Raw genomic sequence first — 17,285 nt, 5'->3', positions numbered from 1 at the left:
GAGGCGTCCTGTGAACAGCTTTACAGGCATCTCTTTTACTATTGCGGTCTAAGGGAAAAATGCTTTTTGGGCCTCGGGGGATTTTTGTTGCAATACCACGAATGACCACTGGGAAAAATCGGTGGAAAAAAGGAAAATGATGGTTTGTTTTAAACTGGCATTGAAGGAGTAGCAATGTGCAAAAGTCCGTCAAAAAAAGTTTAAATAGCTCAAAACGGAGCTATCAGAATATAACCCAGACTGTGCAGTAATGTTTTCAGTAATATTGTGCAGCGGAGGATTTCTTTTTTACCACTAAATAATGTTGTTTAGATGCATCTTTGCGCAGGTTTTTAGCTATTTTCTTAAACATTATTCCAACTGAAGGGAAAAAAATATTCAAAACAAAGAAAATAAAACCAAAGACTTAAATTATAAACTTGAATCTTCTATAAACTTGAAGCATTGATTTAAACTTCTCGTAGCCTTTTCCCTCTTCACATTGGCACCATTTAAAAAAAAATGGGTGGTAAAACAGCTGTGGCCCCGCCCTGTAAGATTTGAATCAGCCAATCAGAATCCTCCAGCTTTCGGAGCAGCTCTGCTAAAAACTACCGTCCTTATCTGGTTGTTTCCTGTTTTAATCTTCAGTACAGTGTCACATTATGAGTTTGGTGTGCACGTTTTAGTGTGTGCGCCGAACTAGAGGTTTATTTTAAGGACTGAAAGCACTGCAAGCCTTTGGTCTATTTTTATGGAGCTTGCAGTCATGTGTTACCTGATGAAACTGGGGAGATATTTATGGATAGAAATTGGCTCAATTCTGAGTTTAGACTAGAGAAAGCAAGTCTTTATCTTTGAGGGCTTAAAGTTAACTGCTGTTCAGTGCGCTTCCTTCGTCGTACTTGGTCAGTATTCATCTTGTGAAGGGTTTCACAGACCGGTGCAGCTTCTAGTTTCTAAAGATATCCTCCTCCTCAACACGCATGCGGTTGCACAGATCACTGCTGCATGAGCTAACCTCCGTTTCTTCAAGGCTTCACAGATCATGAATCAAACGTTTTGTTTTTTACGCTCTAAATCTAAAAGCTGATATTTTCATTTTTCCAGGTGCAACTCCTTGATCAGAAGTTGGACTTTAGTAATGTGCAGTCAAAGTGTGGCTCCAAAGACAATATCAAACATGTACCCGGTGGAGGCAAAGTGAGTAACTGGGGGATGAACTCAACGCCAGACTCTTGAGTTTCTCTGCAGTTATGACAATTAAAAACCAACTTTTGGTTAAAAGTAAAAAGTTAAAGTTATCTCCATGATGAAACACATGCTCAGAAGATAGAATACGTAGTTTCTAACAAGACTTGGACATGTTTTTATACTTTTTTTTAGCTTTAAGTGCAAGAACTAAAAGGTGCAACTTGCAGAAATCGAGCTTCTTCAATGCAGTAAAGCTGGCATCTGTAATGAAAAATAAATGCACGGATCAGCTGCAACATCCAAACCGTCTGCATGTGGTACGTCCCTCAGCAGGTGTGCTTTGGGGTCTTTCACTGGGAACCTTATATCGGACGTTTTATTGGTTTATTTTGGCTCAGGTGGGTTGCAGGGTTGGAACTATGTGGAGAATCTGAGAAGTTCAGTTTGATCTTGTCCCTCGAGCTACGCCTGAACATTATTTAAGCTTCTTGTGGGGTTAGGCTGATGCCTAATGGTAACATCTGCACCAATTCCCAGGGCTTCGTACCACCTGTCGCGTGGTTTAAATGTTTGTGGCTGATCGGTGCACATTTTGAGACCCTCGACTTTACTTCGGGCAAAGAGCAGCTTTGCTTCCGATTATTTCTCTTGACGTCATCTTGAGATCACAAAGCTCATATTTGCACAAGAATAAACAAACTTTGGTTTCTCAAGATCACAAAGTGACGACGGTGAGCTCAGAAATGAGCGTTTACGGCGTTAATGCATCATAACCGTGGATCTATGAGGACCTGTATCATTAAGTCACGGCCTTCCTGTTTAATTTTCTTCGCTGTGCAGATGTCGGCGTCTTTAGTTTGACTCTGCTATGCCTCAGCGAGTCGCCGCCCTTCAGGCTCCGCCCTTCAGGCTCCGCCCTTCTCACCGTTTGTGGTAACGGTAAAAACTTAAAATACATGAATTCGTTATCACGACAAAGTGAGCTTTGTGATCTCAACAGAACGATATTAAAGATCATTTCCAAGCGTCTGTTGACCTGACTTTTTTTTAGTTCTTTTAAATGTTGTAGCAGGAAATGTAATTAATTCTAAATGAGTAGATGCGTGTAACCCTTTGAGGGGTACTATGAACACTGCGCCAATGGGAAGGGTTAGACGCCCTGGAGCATGAACCCGACCTCACAGAACACGGGCTGCGGTGACAGTTTCCGACTGTAGTTTTTTTTTTATTAATAACCTGTAACATTTTCTGTCTTGAAAGTAGCAGAACGAGCTACATTTGTTTTAACCAACCAAATACCAACTGTTTTCCACATGGAGCCTAAACTCACTATGGTGCAAGTACCAGTTTACACCAGCAGGTGGCATTGTGGAGCCATTTATTGGGATTTAACCTGAATTTCCACTCTGAGACACACGATTACTTAATAATTAATTACAAAAATTAATCATTATCTCACCTGTAGAATCGGTCTCCTTAGCATCTCGGCGGGTCTCGACCTTAACAATTAGTCCCTCGTCTTCCATTTAACGAACACCGATACGATGCAGCGCTGCTATAAAAAGCAGAGAAGAAGAGCTGCTGCGTGAGCAGGGAGTGGGTGGAAAGAAAGACTCAGACATTAAAATCGGACAGTTTGGAAGTTTGTTGTTCGTGTCGGGGTTCAAATGGAAAATAATTTGATGTTTTGGCACCAAAGCGTCGAGTACTTCAGTCAGTGGGGTCACATGGCACTGAAAGGATCGGATTATTGGCTAAATTACAATCAGACTGAGTTATTAAGTGCATGTAGATACCTAAATCTGACAAGAAATTGGATCGGATCGGATTAAGACCCCGAGATAACTCAGTTAAAAGTCACTCTAAACCTGCTTGTAGACGCTGAAGCACGTGGTGAATCAGACTTTGCGTTCTGCGCCTGCTCCAGATGTTTTCCCGGGGTCGTGACCCGGAAGTCAAAGGAGACGATATTCCTGTTGTTGTCGCCGTCAGAAAGAAACAAACAACGCGATGGAGAATGCTCCGTTGGGCATCGAATTTGTGCAACAAGCAGCTCATCACAGACCAAATGTAGAGGGACGTAGCTTCATCTGGCTCTGCGTTCTCCATCTTTCTCCAATGCCTGAGTTTGTTGTTGTTGTTGTTGGTGAAGAGGTCAACAGGAAGTGGCTCTATTAGCAACAGTTGGATCCTCTGATCCGATTAATTCACCGCCATATATCCAAGGAGAATTACCCTTGTTCAACTCATTCTTATTGTAATTTAGCCAATTATCTGATCCTTTCAGTGCCATGTGACCCCACTGAGTGTGTAAAAACTCGTTTTAGGAGAAGCTGGGAACGAACGCTCAGTCTGGACACCGTGGCGACCGTTTTCAGCGCACAGGGCGGTCCATAAAACGCCATCAGAAATCTGTTGGTGCCTGAAATAAATGCATCCAAGTGTTTTCTGCTGATGTTGTTGGTGAAGGCCGGCCGCTGGCGCCCATCAGAGCACTTGGTGCCGTTACCCACAGCGAGACCTTTAAGCTCTCACAGGAAAATCTTTCTCACAGAGAGCCCGAACACTTGTGACGGACATTCAGAGTTACAGATGGCAGCTTTTACAGTGAGTCCATGTACGTTTAGTCCTCATCCCTTTTAACATCCCGCTTCCTCCCTTTGGGCTGACCCCCCCCTCCTGCAACTCATGTTTAACTCTGAAGGATTTTTGTTCTTCTCACATTCTGCAGGTCCAAATCCTCGATAAGAAGATAGACATGTCCAATGTCCAAGCTCGCTGTGGTTCTAAAGACAACCTGAAGCACACGCCTGGCGGAGGCAAGGTGAGAATCTGCTTCACTGTTAAGTTATCAGCCTTAAAACTGCGGCGTCAGCATCTCCTACGAGCCGACTTCCTGTCATTAAAGTCTCAAAGTCGGGTGCTTTCTCGGTAGGATGGACATCAGCCCATCTTCTGTTTGTGCTTCCATCTTTGACCCAAAGCAAAGGATTGTGGGTGCTTTGGGAACTCCCGGTATACTCAGACGTGTTCCTGAAACTTCACCCAACAAAAGAACGAAGCTCTTCGGAGGATTCTTGAATCCAAAACAGTTCTTTGGTGAGATTTGATGGCGTTGCATCCCGGAGACGAGCCTCGCTGCTCCGTGGCGCAGAGCGACGGCCTCTTCCCGCTCGCCGTCGCACTTTTCCAGGTTAAATTACTCGACTTTAATCCTGTCCAGACTAAGTTCGGCTCCAAAGTGATATTAATTACGGGATGAACCGTTTATGAGTAACAAACCCTCTCGGTCACTGGATCGTGTTCCTGCTCGGGCGTCTTGTGGTCGTGACGAAGCGTCTGACGTAGAAGAAAATCCACCGTAGAGCCGTCGTTCAGACCTGAAACCTCTTCTTTGCTCCGGCACACCTCGTTGCACCTTTTCCTTCACGCGTAGCTGAAATGTTTTAGATTTTTATTGATGAGTAAAATAGCTCCAGGTTCATTTACTTACAGGCTCAAACTGCTGCATTACTGGGACGTGCTGACAACATAAATAAATGGCAGTAAAATCCTTCTCTTAAGCTGGATTTATAGTTGACGCTCACGGCATTGCGCTCCTGCCCGAGCCGAAATCAGCCGGCCTGAAGCTGATTTCGCTTAAGCTCTAAACTCTGTAAACTTTAGCAACATTTGAAACATTTTCAGGTGAGAAAGTAGTCGTTTAGATCCCCAACGTGTTGAAAACCTGACAAAATACCGGCTATATACAATTTTGTTCCCACGAATTCGGCGCTACTAAAGCTAGCCGCAGTGAGCTAACGCACTTCCGGTTATTTTCACAAAATAAAATACCCGTTGCCTTTTATCATAGGGAAAGCCATTACCATACAATTGGTGCTTTTGTTTTGAAAACAGGAAGTGAAGCTACCCTCGTTGTAGCTAGCTTGAAACTTGACAGGAAATGACGATCGGCGACGTCACGTTACGTTGCATCTTGGGTAGTTTGAGTATGAGTAGTAACCTCATGATGCATACCCAACATTTCAGAGAATCTAGTATGCACCCGGGAAAAAAGTCAGCATGAGTAGTAGGAGAAGTATGCGGTTTCGAACACAGCCGAATCTTTTAACTTGGCTGCGCCGAGAATGACAAACCGGATGGACCAATGTGAGACCAGGCTCAGTCAGGAGGTGCGTTTGTTCAGGCAGCTGTACGAAACTGCAGTGAAACAGCACAGGGAGCACGTAAACTTTGGGGAAAGAGGGAGAGTTCTGTAAGAATGTGTGGAAGAAGCTACGGGACAGATACGTGAAGGCAAAGAAGAGGGCAGAGACTCCCAGTGGTGATGCCGGGGGCTTCAGACCTTCACCTCTTTCAACTGAATTATCTTGGCTCACGAACTTCGTGAAACACAGAAACACACGAAGCATTTCATCTCCCAGATACTGCAGCAGCATCATGGATGACAGTGTTCCTGCTTTTAACAGGGGCATTGTTTTTGTTAGCCCAATTCTTTCTTTGGAAGCCCAAGAACAAGCTGGAGAAATCTTAAGTTAAACATAGACAGAGCCCCGACTTCTGGAAACATTTCATATTTATGTTCACCTTTATCTCACAGAGGTTGGACTTACACTTGACCGAGTATAATTGGACATGAGCAGGTCAAACACCGTCTTCGTCATGTTCTTTGGATAAGACAAACAACGTGTGTGTTTTAGGCGTACATCTGCTTTTTCCAGACGCTTTATCTGACCCAGTTATTTAGTCCCGCTATGTCACCTTGAAGTCTTGGACATACATTGCGTTTATATGAGCAGAGTGGAAAAGTACAAACTAGGAACAAGAGGAAAAGGAAAGTGAAGGAAAATATTATTTAGTAGGGCTGGGAGAGTTAAATCGCTTTAACTCGTTGATTATTTAACGCAACATATTTTATCGCGCATTAGTGCAGGTTTTATTATTTATTTTATTTTGTAAAAGTCTGTTGCTCACAGGCTTTTATTTAAGTAATCGGCGGATCCACCAAACATGGAGAAGGGTACGGAACTTTTACTCGGCCATTTTCATTTTAAAGTTCTTCCAGACGGCGGAGTCGACAGAACCAAAGTCATCTGTAAACACTGCCAAGTTGAATTGTCTTCTCAGCGTAGTAGTTCCAGTCTAAAATATCACTTAAAGGCAAAACACACAACTGATAGCAGCAAGTCATTCAAGGAAACAGACAGTGGAGCGAGGCTTCTACATAAAAACTACAGAAAGATGCTGATGTTAAAAGTGTGTTTGCACAACAAATGTTATGGCACTTTCATTCATATGGCAGCACATTTAAAATAAAGCTAAATGCTAAAAGCTATACACTACTTTTGGATTCATTTTTGGATTTTGCATACAAATGAGATTAATCGCGATTAATCAGGGAAATCATGAGATTAATTAGATTAAACATTTTAATCGTTGCCCAGCCCTATTATTTAGTAAAATACAGAATATGAATTCATAATGTCGAAGAACAAAGCCAATTATAACAATTTTCTTCTCGACTTTCGTCGTAGAGTTCAGGTAGCAGCGACACTTCTGTGACGGAGAAGATTGCGTCGACTCGCGCCACCATAAACAGCCGGCACGAAATCGTGACGTCATCATCACCGCTCGCGCTTTCCTCTTCTTCCACTGATAACGTTGATGCTTGAACTGCACTGTGTGCTATAAAAAAAAAGGACTTTTAAACTTCCTGATCCTCACACAAATGCTTGTTAAAAGGATTAAAAATCCTCTTTAATCGGCCACGTCTGGCCCTCCAGCGGTGGTGCACAGCTGTTGCTTTCTGCGGTATAACGCTGTCTCTTTCCCCACACGTCGACTTTGCAGGTACAGATTCTTGAGAAGAAGTTGGACTTAAGCAATGTGCAGTCCCGGTGTGGCTCCAAAGATAATATGAAACATGTACCCGGTGGAGGCAACGTGAGTAGAAAAGGGACAGAAACCCTTCAGGAGTGCACGAAACCTCCCGTGTGTGTTCAGCCTGCTTCCTTCTGACCCGTTAACACCTGCTTTTAACAGTTTTATCTCCGAATCATTCGTGAGCATTTCATTCTGTCTTATGCAATGCTCACGTTCTAATGGAAGCTCGATAATTCTGTTGATGTGGTCCTCCACCCGAAAACCGGCCCCTGAATCCGCCTGCATGAAATCCTGTTTGTGGGTGTTTTTAATTCAACTTTCTCACAGATAAATCGTTTCCTGTGAAATGATTTTGGGTTCCCTGATGGTGAAGCGAACTGATGGTGTGAAGAGAAGGAGCCACAAAGAGTCTCTGTGCTCGGCCTCTTCACCGAACCGAGCCCGGTGTCCTCGACGCCGAGGTGACCTCAGCCGAGGAACACTGGCCGCTTTGTGTTTTAGGACAGTTGGCCGCGAGATGAGGTCACTTCAAGCTTTTTATTGTGATGCATGAATAAGAAAAAATGGCTTTCGTCTCCAATTAACATGACCAGAAAGCAGATTGCGGTCACTAAACGTTGCACTCGTGTCAGATGGTGCAAATAAGTACGCACTGAAAGAACCCCGTTGGTTTATGGCCTTATTTCTTCATATAAAAATCACAATATTGTGGTTTTTCTAGCAGTTAAATGATGTAAAAATGTGGTTTCTTAATGTTCTCCACAAACTTTTAATATTTATACACCAAATAAGGAAGAAAAAAAAGAAAAGAAAAGAAGAAGTAAAGAAGGAAAAGGAAAAAAGGCAGAAGAAGAAAAAAAAAGTTAGCATCCGCTGGCTAACAGATAGCATCCCTAGGCTGGTTACTCAAACAAATTAGTCGTACGGGCGAGAAAAGGCTCATTTAAAGGGAAGAAAGCAGCGATTCTTATATTTAAGATGCATCCTTTAGTTCAGGCCTGCTGGGACGGGTATAATTCAGGGCTGGGCTCATAAAGAAATGCAAATTCTTTACATGATCTGGGACAAGTGTCTCCAGTTTGTCCACAAATGTGAGAAAATCATTAAAACTGTTTAAAAACGACGAGATTGGAAGAGATCTACAGATTTTCTTCCTCTACGGTGCAGAATAAGTGCGTAAAGGAGGGAGTTCCACCCACAGCTGAAACTTTACTGAGCAGAAAAGAAGCCGGATGTTAACCCCGTCCACTTCTCTGGGCTCGGAGGCATCTGGGATGGACCGTCACACGGTGTGCTGTGTTCCAGATGTTTGCTGCTCCCTGCAGCCAGGCTCTGGGATGGTGTGGGGTCGGATCAGAGCTCATTTCCACCTCTGTGATGTGAGCATTAATGCAGAAAAGTTCAGAGATTTTACAGCAACACATCCTGGGATGCCTCACATCACAGAGCAAGTCTTTATGGATGTATGTTACAAAACAGAGTCGGCGTAAATGTGAGAATCCCCGAGTTTTCCTGACTTTAACATCTAATCCCTCTGCTGTGGTTGGTGTGCGTTTCCAACGGGCCGGTTTACAGGTCGAGCTGCTCTGTGGCTGCACGCAGAGCCACTTTACAGCCACTTTACAGCCGTTTCACCTCCTTAAAACTGTTGTTCTGCCCTCTGCTTCGTCCCCTCTGCAGGTTCAGATCGTGCACAAAAAGATCGATTTGACCAACGTTCAGTCGAAATGCGGATCGAAGGCCAACATTCATCACAAGCCAGGTGAAATATTTCTCACTGTTTTTAAAAAGACTTATTATTAGAAACTTTAATAACAGGAGATGTAATAAAAGATGTTATTTCTACTGTACGGAAGCAGTATTTTAAGTGTTTTACCTCATTGAATTCTACTTAAAAACGTAATTACCTAACGGATACTTATTTTTCAGAGTGACATTTTTGCATATTTGGAGAGAAGTTGTAAGATTACTCCTAATCTACAACGTGTTTGTTCCAAATAACGACAGAAAGTTTATGGGGGCCCAGGCCCTCGTTACTCAGATCAACTAACAGAGAGTTACAACTAACTTTTTGGGCTGAACACGAGATTACAGCTGCAGCCAAACACCAACGGTTGTAAGTCCACTGAGAACGCAGACTTAGGATGTTAAACAAGCATTTTTAGTGATAAAATGCTCTGCAGGTGCAAACACGGCTGTTCCTGCAGAGCAAACTTTTAATTAGAAAGAGCTGTTCCTGTGAAACAGCAGTGAGAATGCTAATGAGCTGAATGGGGATAGCTCACCATGCTAAAAAAGCTGAAAATAGTTCAATTTTAGCAGTAAAAACTGTTGCTGAGGTATTGGTTGAAGGGATTTTGTGATTTTTGTGTCCTACCAAACTTAACATTGGAGTTAGTCAGAGAATTTGAGAGGTTGATCTCGGTTCAAGGCTCATAGCTGAGATTCTGTAAATGTGAGCTCTTTAGTAGTTACATTGGCTGAAAGAGGACAACTTTTCCTACATTTTAAGGTATAATTTATTTCTCTAAGTTAAACTGTATGAAAGTTAGAGGAATTTGTTTGAAAAAAATGAAAAATTTGAAACTTATCAGCACGCACTCAACTGTGTGCTCATTCATAAAAATCAAGAAGGAGCAAAATGTTCATGTTTTTGAAACTGTCATATTTCAAAATTGGCTGAAGATTTGAAAAAGCTGAAACAATTGGTAATAGCTGAATGTCTTGTGACCCATTTAAAGTCTGAATGGTGTCTCTAGCTGAAAGCATGCAGAAGTAGTTGGGTTGGAAAGAGGAAGATGATTTGGAAGAGCTGAAAGTAGTTTCCATTCATTTGAATGACGAGAAAATTTGAATAAAAGTTGAATATCTTAAAAAGTGTAAAAGTTAAAAACACCAAAAATGATAGCAGGAATCTGCTGAAAGAGCTGAACGTTTTGATACCAAAATCGTAGAAATAGCTGAACGTATGCAGGAGTAGTTAGGTGCTGAAAACTGGCGGAATAATAATAATAAACAGGAACTTAATAGTGAGAATGCCTTAAAGCATTCTCACTATTAGATCGCTTTAAAGGTTCGTCATAGATGTTTGAGCTCTGTGTGTGCTGTAATCCGAGCGCCTGCGTGGTCACGTGCGCGTTAACTCCCGTGTTTACTCAGACCGACTCTGGCTAAAAGCTGCCAGCCTCGTTTTATGGGCGTCTGAGCTGCTCGATGGGCTCCAAATTAGTTTTTACTTTCCGTTTCGGCTCCTTGTTTTCGGGGCCAGATTCTGCAGCTCTAAAGCGACACCTAGTGGTGGTTTTAGGCGGTGCCTGTGGTCGTCTTTAACGGAGGAACTGTGCTCTCGTCTGTTTCAGGCGGGGGAAATGTGGAGATCAAGAGCGAGAAGCTGGAGTTCAAAGTTCAGTCTAAGATCGGCTCTCTGAACAACATCGGCCACGTTCCCGGAGGCGGACAGAGAAGGGTAAAAGCATCACAAGCAGGCCGGATGTTTTAGGTTTCTTTCTGGGTGAAACGCAGTCTGCAACACTTTTCCATCCCCACTCTTACTGTCCAGCTTTAAAACTCTGATTTAAGCTTATAAATAATAATGATAAAAATGATTTGCCCATTCGGGTCTGAAGCGAGTTCTTCTGCCTCTAACACTTTATTTTCTAACATAAACCTGAATAGATGATCATATTCACAGTGAAAACTGAGTCTTTTACCAATTTAAAACATGTGAAAAGTCCTGCATGAATAATCTTTCAGTAAAAATACACGAGCAGCAAAACGTAGAGTATTAAAGTTAAACCGTTTCATCCTTGATGCTATTTAAAAATAGATCATTTGATTCTTCAGTCCTGATCCAGCCCTTATAATATAAATAATATAATATAAAAATAAATAATATAAAATAAAATATAAAAATAAATAATGTAATAAAATAAATATAAAAATAAATAATATAATATAAATAATAAAATAAATATAAAAATAAATAATATAAATAATATAATAAAATAATATAATATAAATATAAAGAAATGTCTTTATATTTTTCTTCCAAGCAGCCACTTTCTTTTATATTTTAAATTGTTCTTCATCAATAGTTCTCCAGCTTTCTGAAGGTCTTTCAAACTTTCACTCATCTTCATATGAATGTGTTTTTTCTTTGTTGAGCCACTGAACTCTGACCTGTGAATCATTCAGGCATAAAAAAGGCTCCTAACTCAAGGGATGAACCAGCAGCCTGTCACAGAGACACATCATTTCTTTAGCTGCATGTGTGAAAAACAGCTTCATAGTTTCAACTTTTTTGTACATTTACGTTTAAAACTGCTTTCAGTTACCAAAAGAGTCAAATTAATGAAAGAAATTATGTTTAAAAAAATCCTAATCCCATTCAACATCATGAAAAAGTCAATAAGATTCAATTTAAAGCTTAAAAAGAATATAAGATATAATCTAATGACTAATTATGGAACAATTAATATAAATGAAATGATTAAACTGTTTTATGCCACCAGAAATGAATAATCTAGAAGCTCTTTGTGGGTTTCAGACTGGAATTAAGATTTGTTCCCATTTCTTTAGCTGCATGTGTGAAAAACAGCAAAGATAACACAGTGTGACAGACAGAAAACAGGATTTCTGCAGCAACAAGGTGATTCCCAAAGAGCTGTGAGCTGAAAACTTGGCATATCTCAGCATGGTGTGCAGTGTGTCCTTAAAACATTTGAGGAAACTGGACAAGTGGAAGACAGAAGAAGAAGTGTCAGGATAAAGGAGCTCAGAGCAGATATTCACTTTAAAGCTGCTCAGAACTGAACAAACTCTGGTTTTATACTTATGTTTACACCCGTTTCCTGTTGTTCTGACAGCGTATAAAGAAACGATGGGTGGAGTTTAGCAACTTCCTGTTTTTAACTCCTTTATGTACAGATTTATTCACCAGATTAATCTGAGAGGAAAACAAAGACCTAATGTACAAATCTGTTTTTAGAATATTTTTTCATGCTAATCTTTTACTTTTTGTTGAGATAAAGAATCACATGTACATTTTAAGACATTTTTCAGATTTAAACAAAGGTTATCGGTGACTAAATTCAGCTTTTTTTGTAAAAACGGGACCAAAAACAAATGGTTTAATCATTTATTTACTATGTAAATGACTTAGTTTAAAGGTAAATGTAGCATATAAGTCTTACTTTGTTTATCCGGTCATGTGTTGCAGTGATTACAGACTCAACCCTGAACAGCACCTAAATGTGGATTTGATCAGAAATCATAAGCCTAATTAAGCATTCAGAGCTTTTAAACTCACACAAACAAGCCTTCTGGGTGCCTTTGGCTTCATTTATCATCCTTTGCTTTCTCCCTCTTTTGTTCAAGCTTCTCATTATTTGCCGTGTTCATTCTTCATGTTGAGTTCTTTGATTTTTGTTCACACCATCCTGTGTTTTGTTTGTTTCCGTTGCCGTTTTGCCCCGTCATTCCCCCCCGCTGGGGCTCCTCTGTAGAGGGACAAGGGAAAGGACGCAGAGGGGAGCGTCTCAGACAGCCTCTCCATCCCATCCCCTGTTTTAACCCCCCCCCAGTCACCTCAGACTGTCCCCTCAGCACCCATCACACCCATCCTGACGAACCCCCTCATAAAGATTGAGGACTCCCGTAAGTATCCACAGCTGCTCCTAAAACCTCATTTATTCAGACACTGCAGTGTTTTCAGACCCATATGTGAAAGTTTAACATTTAATTAAAATATGGGTCCTAATCGTTCAGTCCTATTCAAGGAAAATGCACGTCAGGCTGAATAATTCCACTTAATTACTCAGAATTTGAGGTATTCTGGGAGAAAACTGCTGCATAATGCATTTTATTTAAGCCACTGGTGTAATTTAAAGCGATATCTACAATAAAAACCTGAACCTATCGGTTCATTTTACCTCCAACTGTCTGTATCTAGCAGAGCTTCTGAAAAAGGCTTAAAAAAAACAAAAAACAGGTAAAACAGGTGAATTTCAGTTTTATGGGAGCTGGCGGTTCTGGTCGTGCATTTACCCGTGTTGTCCAGCAGGGGGAGCTCCTCAGCATGCAGCGGTGCTAAAGACCATACAGGATGCAGTTTGTTCCAGCTTATTATCAAAGATATTAGGGAATGATGAGTCCTCAATTTATCCAGTTGAAGCTTTCAAAAATGTTGGGACACATCATGGGTTTATCTTTATAATAAACGCTCATTTTGAATTGAATTTTGGGTCTTTCAAAGTTTTTTTTTGGACTTTAGCTGCTTTTTTTCACTCATTTTCAGACTCAAGCCACTTAAGTACAAACTATGAATCATTCAGGCATTAGAAAAGGCTCCTAACTCAAGGGATGAACCAGAGTTGTATCATTCAAATCTCACATTTCAGTGTTTTTAGTTCACATTTGTGTCGTCCCATCTTTAGATAAAGCTCATTTGGAGCTTTACACGTATACATGTGTCCAGTTCCTAATATCAAATATATATCAAAGATATTAGGGAATGATGAGTCCTCAATTTATTCAGTTGAAGCTTTCAAAGATGTTGGGACACTAAAATCCTACGAATGAGTTGTAAATCATGTGTTTATCTTTATAAAATATGCTCATTTTGAATTGAATTTTTGGGACATTTTTGGGTCTTTCAAAGTTTTTCTTTGGACTTTAGCTGCTTTTTTCACTCATTTTCAGACTCAAGCCACTTAACTCTGACCCGTGAATCATTCAGGCATTAGAAAAGGCTCCTAACTCAAGGGACGAACCAGAGTTGTATCATTTAGATCTCATATTTCAGTGTTTTTAGTTCACATTTGCGCCATCCCATCTGTAGATAAAGCTCCTTTGGAGCTCACAGATGTGTCCAGTTCTTGGTTTTTTTAAATACCTGCTGAACCGTCTCCTCTGATCCGACCGCAGATTGAGAGCCACAAGCTGAGCTTCCGCGAGACGGCCAAGGCCCGCACTGACCACGGCGCCGAGATCGTCTCTCTGGAAGACTCCCCCCACCAGCTCAGCACCATGTCCTCCTCCGGCAGCATCAACATGACCGACTCTCCGCAGCTGTCCACGCTGGCCGACCAGGTGTCCGCCTCTCTGGCCAAACAAGGCCTGTGAACGCGCCCACGCACCGACCTCCACCTCCACCACGTAGAGGCGTTGTGATGCCTTCCTTGGTATTATCACAGGACTTTTTGTTTGGTTTTTTAGCTACCCATCACTGTTTACCCTCCACTAACACTTTAAACTGTTCTTGAGGTGTTGCTATTAGAGATCTTGAGGAAAAAAAACTAACAAGTAGGCCCGAAATGTATTAAATTTCTCTCTGTGGTCTTTGGTCTCTACTTGCTATTATTTTAGCCTTCCGTAGTGACCCGTAAAGAGTTAAAAACACCCGAGTAAAACAAATATTTCCTTGTGAATCTGAGGAATTACCTAATCTCAACACATCTCCTGGTAAATATGACTTCCTGTCAAACTGTAAACACGTAAGAAATCACCTTTTTTCTTTTCTTTTTTTTTAATGACAGAACCTTAAAAATGGAGGAAAAAGCAGAATGTTTGGCTCCCGTGTGATTTTAAAGCAGCAGAAACAGTTACAGGGTTTGTTGTGGGAGTGGCAGAAGAAAAACGTTCAAAAGAAAAGTAGCAAAAATTCTCATCAAGGCAGAGAAAAAAGCTCTCAGACCTCACTGCTGTTTTTTGCTTTGTGCCGCACCTCGAGCTCCAGCAGGTGTGCCGGGAATAAGACCGCCGAGAAGCTGTGGAGCTCAGATACTCATCCGGTCAGAGACACACGCCTCACTTCACCGGTCACAAGCATCACTCGGCCTGTCGCTATTTAAACCGAAGGAAGATTTAAAAATACACACTGAAAGAACCCCGTTGGTTTATGGCCCTTATTTCTTCATATAAATATCACAATATTGTGTTTTTTCTAGCAGTTAAATGATGTAAAAATGTGGTTTCTTAATATTTATACAGCAAATGTTAGCATCCGCTGGCTAACAGATAGCATCCCTAGGCTGGTTACTCAAACTAATTGTATGAACTCTACACTTTCACACATTTCTAGGCTAGATAAATCAAAGCTCCCTCTAATTTGGTGCAATGCTAATACAGTAATGCTAATACAGTAATGCTCACCTAAACCCACTTTTGTTTCTTGTTAGCATAGGACTATAACTGAGTGTTTAATGTTATGTGTTAGCTCTAGAATGCTACCGTAGAATATTTAGATGTTAATTCGTATACAGTTATAAGTCCACAAATGACAACTATTCTAGCATCTCTATGCAATTTGTTAGCATAGAGATAATAGTGGCTCGCCTAGGGATGCTAACGATACTAGTGGCTAGCAATGGTATGCCAACAACTCGTGTTCAGATGTCAATTACAAGCCTATAGATGCTAATTACAAGTGACGCCTGTGACTAACCTGAAAATACTAATGCCACAGGTGCTTGTAGCAAGCCAAAGGATGCTAACAAATATTCTGATGCTAGTTACCAACTTAAAATTCTAGAGATGGGCCAAGGGATGCAAGTGATATATTATAGCTTAGCCCAGGAATTTTATTTGTTAGCATAAGAATGCTTGTCTTCAGATTCTGAACTACAAATCTTAGTGTAGCATAGCTTGTGGCTAGCCAAAGGATGCTAACAGGTGTTCAGATGCCACTTTGTGGCTTAGTTACAAGTGCTAAGGCCAGGAATCATTTACAAGCAAAAGAATGCTATTTTTCAGATGTCGTTTACTTGTCTAGAGATGCTAGTGACAAACCTAGGGATGCTAATACCTAAGGAACATTTGGATGCTGGCAGGTGAATTCTGAGCTTCAGTGACTGGCGGTGAAGTGGAGACACCTGTGGCCTCTCTGTGGTCTCATTTCTGACACACCCTCGGTACTACAGGTGTTACACCTGGAATTAAAAAAAAAAAACAAAAACAAAAAACAGCTAGAGTAGAAACTTTGGTTCGTGTTGGGCACAGTTTTATAATCGTATACTGTGGATATATGTATTTGATATGAAGAAACATTTGTATTGTGCCTGCTACTGTCACTTAATTTTTTTTACCGCTCCCCTTGTAAAAATGCGCTTACAGCTCGACTTGTGAGGAGGAAAATTCACCTCGAGGCATTTAAAATGTCAGAATTTGAGTTCGGCTCGTGACAGATTACAGTATTTAAACCGCTACGTGCACTAAGCAAATAGGATAGGTACATTAAAGTTAATTAGTAGGTTAAAAAAAAAATCCTCTAAGGGTGCTTTCTTGCCTTTAAATACGATGCTTTTTTGTTTTTTGGAGAGTTTCTCACTAAAGACTGTACTCACCCAGAATGATTACGACTGTTGCCGGGCAGGACGGATGGACGGGTCGTGGCGTGCAACAAGACGAACTGTACAGCAACAACTTCACTAGTTTAGGCAGTTTATCATCATAAAAGCACTCATCATGGTGGCATTAAGCTTCATAAAATGCTGCCAATTCTTTTATTCTTTAAAGCATGTTAAAGCTTTCAAATCTACAGTCTAGGCTACACAAAATAAACAAAAAAGGTTGAAAACAGTTTTCTGAAAGGTGTAATTTAGTTTTATTTCACACACACTGAGGCTCACCTGTGCAGTTAACACATCTGTTTTTCTTTGTGTTTTATACCCGCCGGAGATCAATTAGTACCAACCTGTTCCCTGAAAAACATCCCGATGGTCGATGTTCCCAGTGACCCGTTAAATCCAGAGAAAAAACGGCTTCTTCTTCGCATGCACCCGGCCTGAGAGCCGGCCCGCCGCCTCCCCGCGTCGCACCGTCACGGGGGCGGAAAACTCACTTTGCTTTCAGTTTTGCCAGCTTTACCTAAAACAAAGCAGACGCGTGTGGGACTGGAGGGTGTGCTTGCAACGTTATCTGCATGCTGACTTCTTTCGTTGCGGCAGACCACGGCGTGCGGGACGGGAGTCGATCCCAGCGGGGCGGCGAAGGCGGTTTCTGCAGTAACAAAACTCTTTAACGGCCACTTTTCTTTCTTCTTCTTCTTTTCGGTTACTTCTGACGCTGTACAGTTGTGGAAATGTGATTGTTCTTGTTATTGTGCATTTTATCAATAACTGGTTGATGATGATTCTCGTTGCTGTATATGTGTATTTGAAATAAATGCTATGAAGTCGCTTTGTCGTGACACTTTTGCCCCCCCCCCCCTGACCGGAGTAAAATGAGGCCGC

The 17,285-nt window shown here is 41.3% G+C and overlaps 1 protein-coding gene across 18 annotated transcripts in view; it reads left to right on the top strand.

Moving 5' to 3' along the window:
• Positions 1–17,232, top strand: part of LOC142374593 (microtubule-associated protein tau-like) — a 50,812-nt gene extending 33,580 nt beyond the window's left edge. For 13 of the 18 annotated variants that reach the window (XM_075458337.1, XM_075458346.1, XM_075458343.1 and 10 more), the window contains 6 exons: positions 1,090–1,182; positions 3,905–3,997; positions 7,024–7,116; positions 8,737–8,818; positions 10,416–10,522; positions 13,981–17,232. In XM_075458337.1, the coding sequence (XP_075314452.1) occupies positions 1,090–1,182; positions 3,905–3,997; positions 7,024–7,116; positions 8,737–8,818; positions 10,416–10,522; positions 13,981–14,178 (666 nt within the window). In that variant the 3' untranslated portion in view covers positions 14,179–17,232. Of the gene's footprint in view, positions 1–1,089; positions 1,183–3,904; positions 3,998–7,023; positions 7,117–8,736; positions 8,819–10,415; positions 10,523–12,560; positions 12,712–13,980 lie in introns of all 18 variants that reach the window. The other 5 variants (XM_075458335.1, XM_075458341.1, XM_075458339.1 and 2 more) reach the window with 5 other exon arrangements.
• The last annotated feature ends 53 nt before the right edge of the window (positions 17,233–17,285 follow it).

This window comes from Odontesthes bonariensis, chromosome 23, assembly GCF_027942865.1.
Source record: "Odontesthes bonariensis isolate fOdoBon6 chromosome 23, fOdoBon6.hap1, whole genome shotgun sequence".
Classification (NCBI taxonomy): Eukaryota; Metazoa; Chordata; class Actinopteri; order Atheriniformes; family Atherinopsidae; genus Odontesthes; species Odontesthes bonariensis.
Note: the sequence above shows the minus strand (reverse complement) of the source record. Positions and strands in the feature narration are given on the sequence as shown.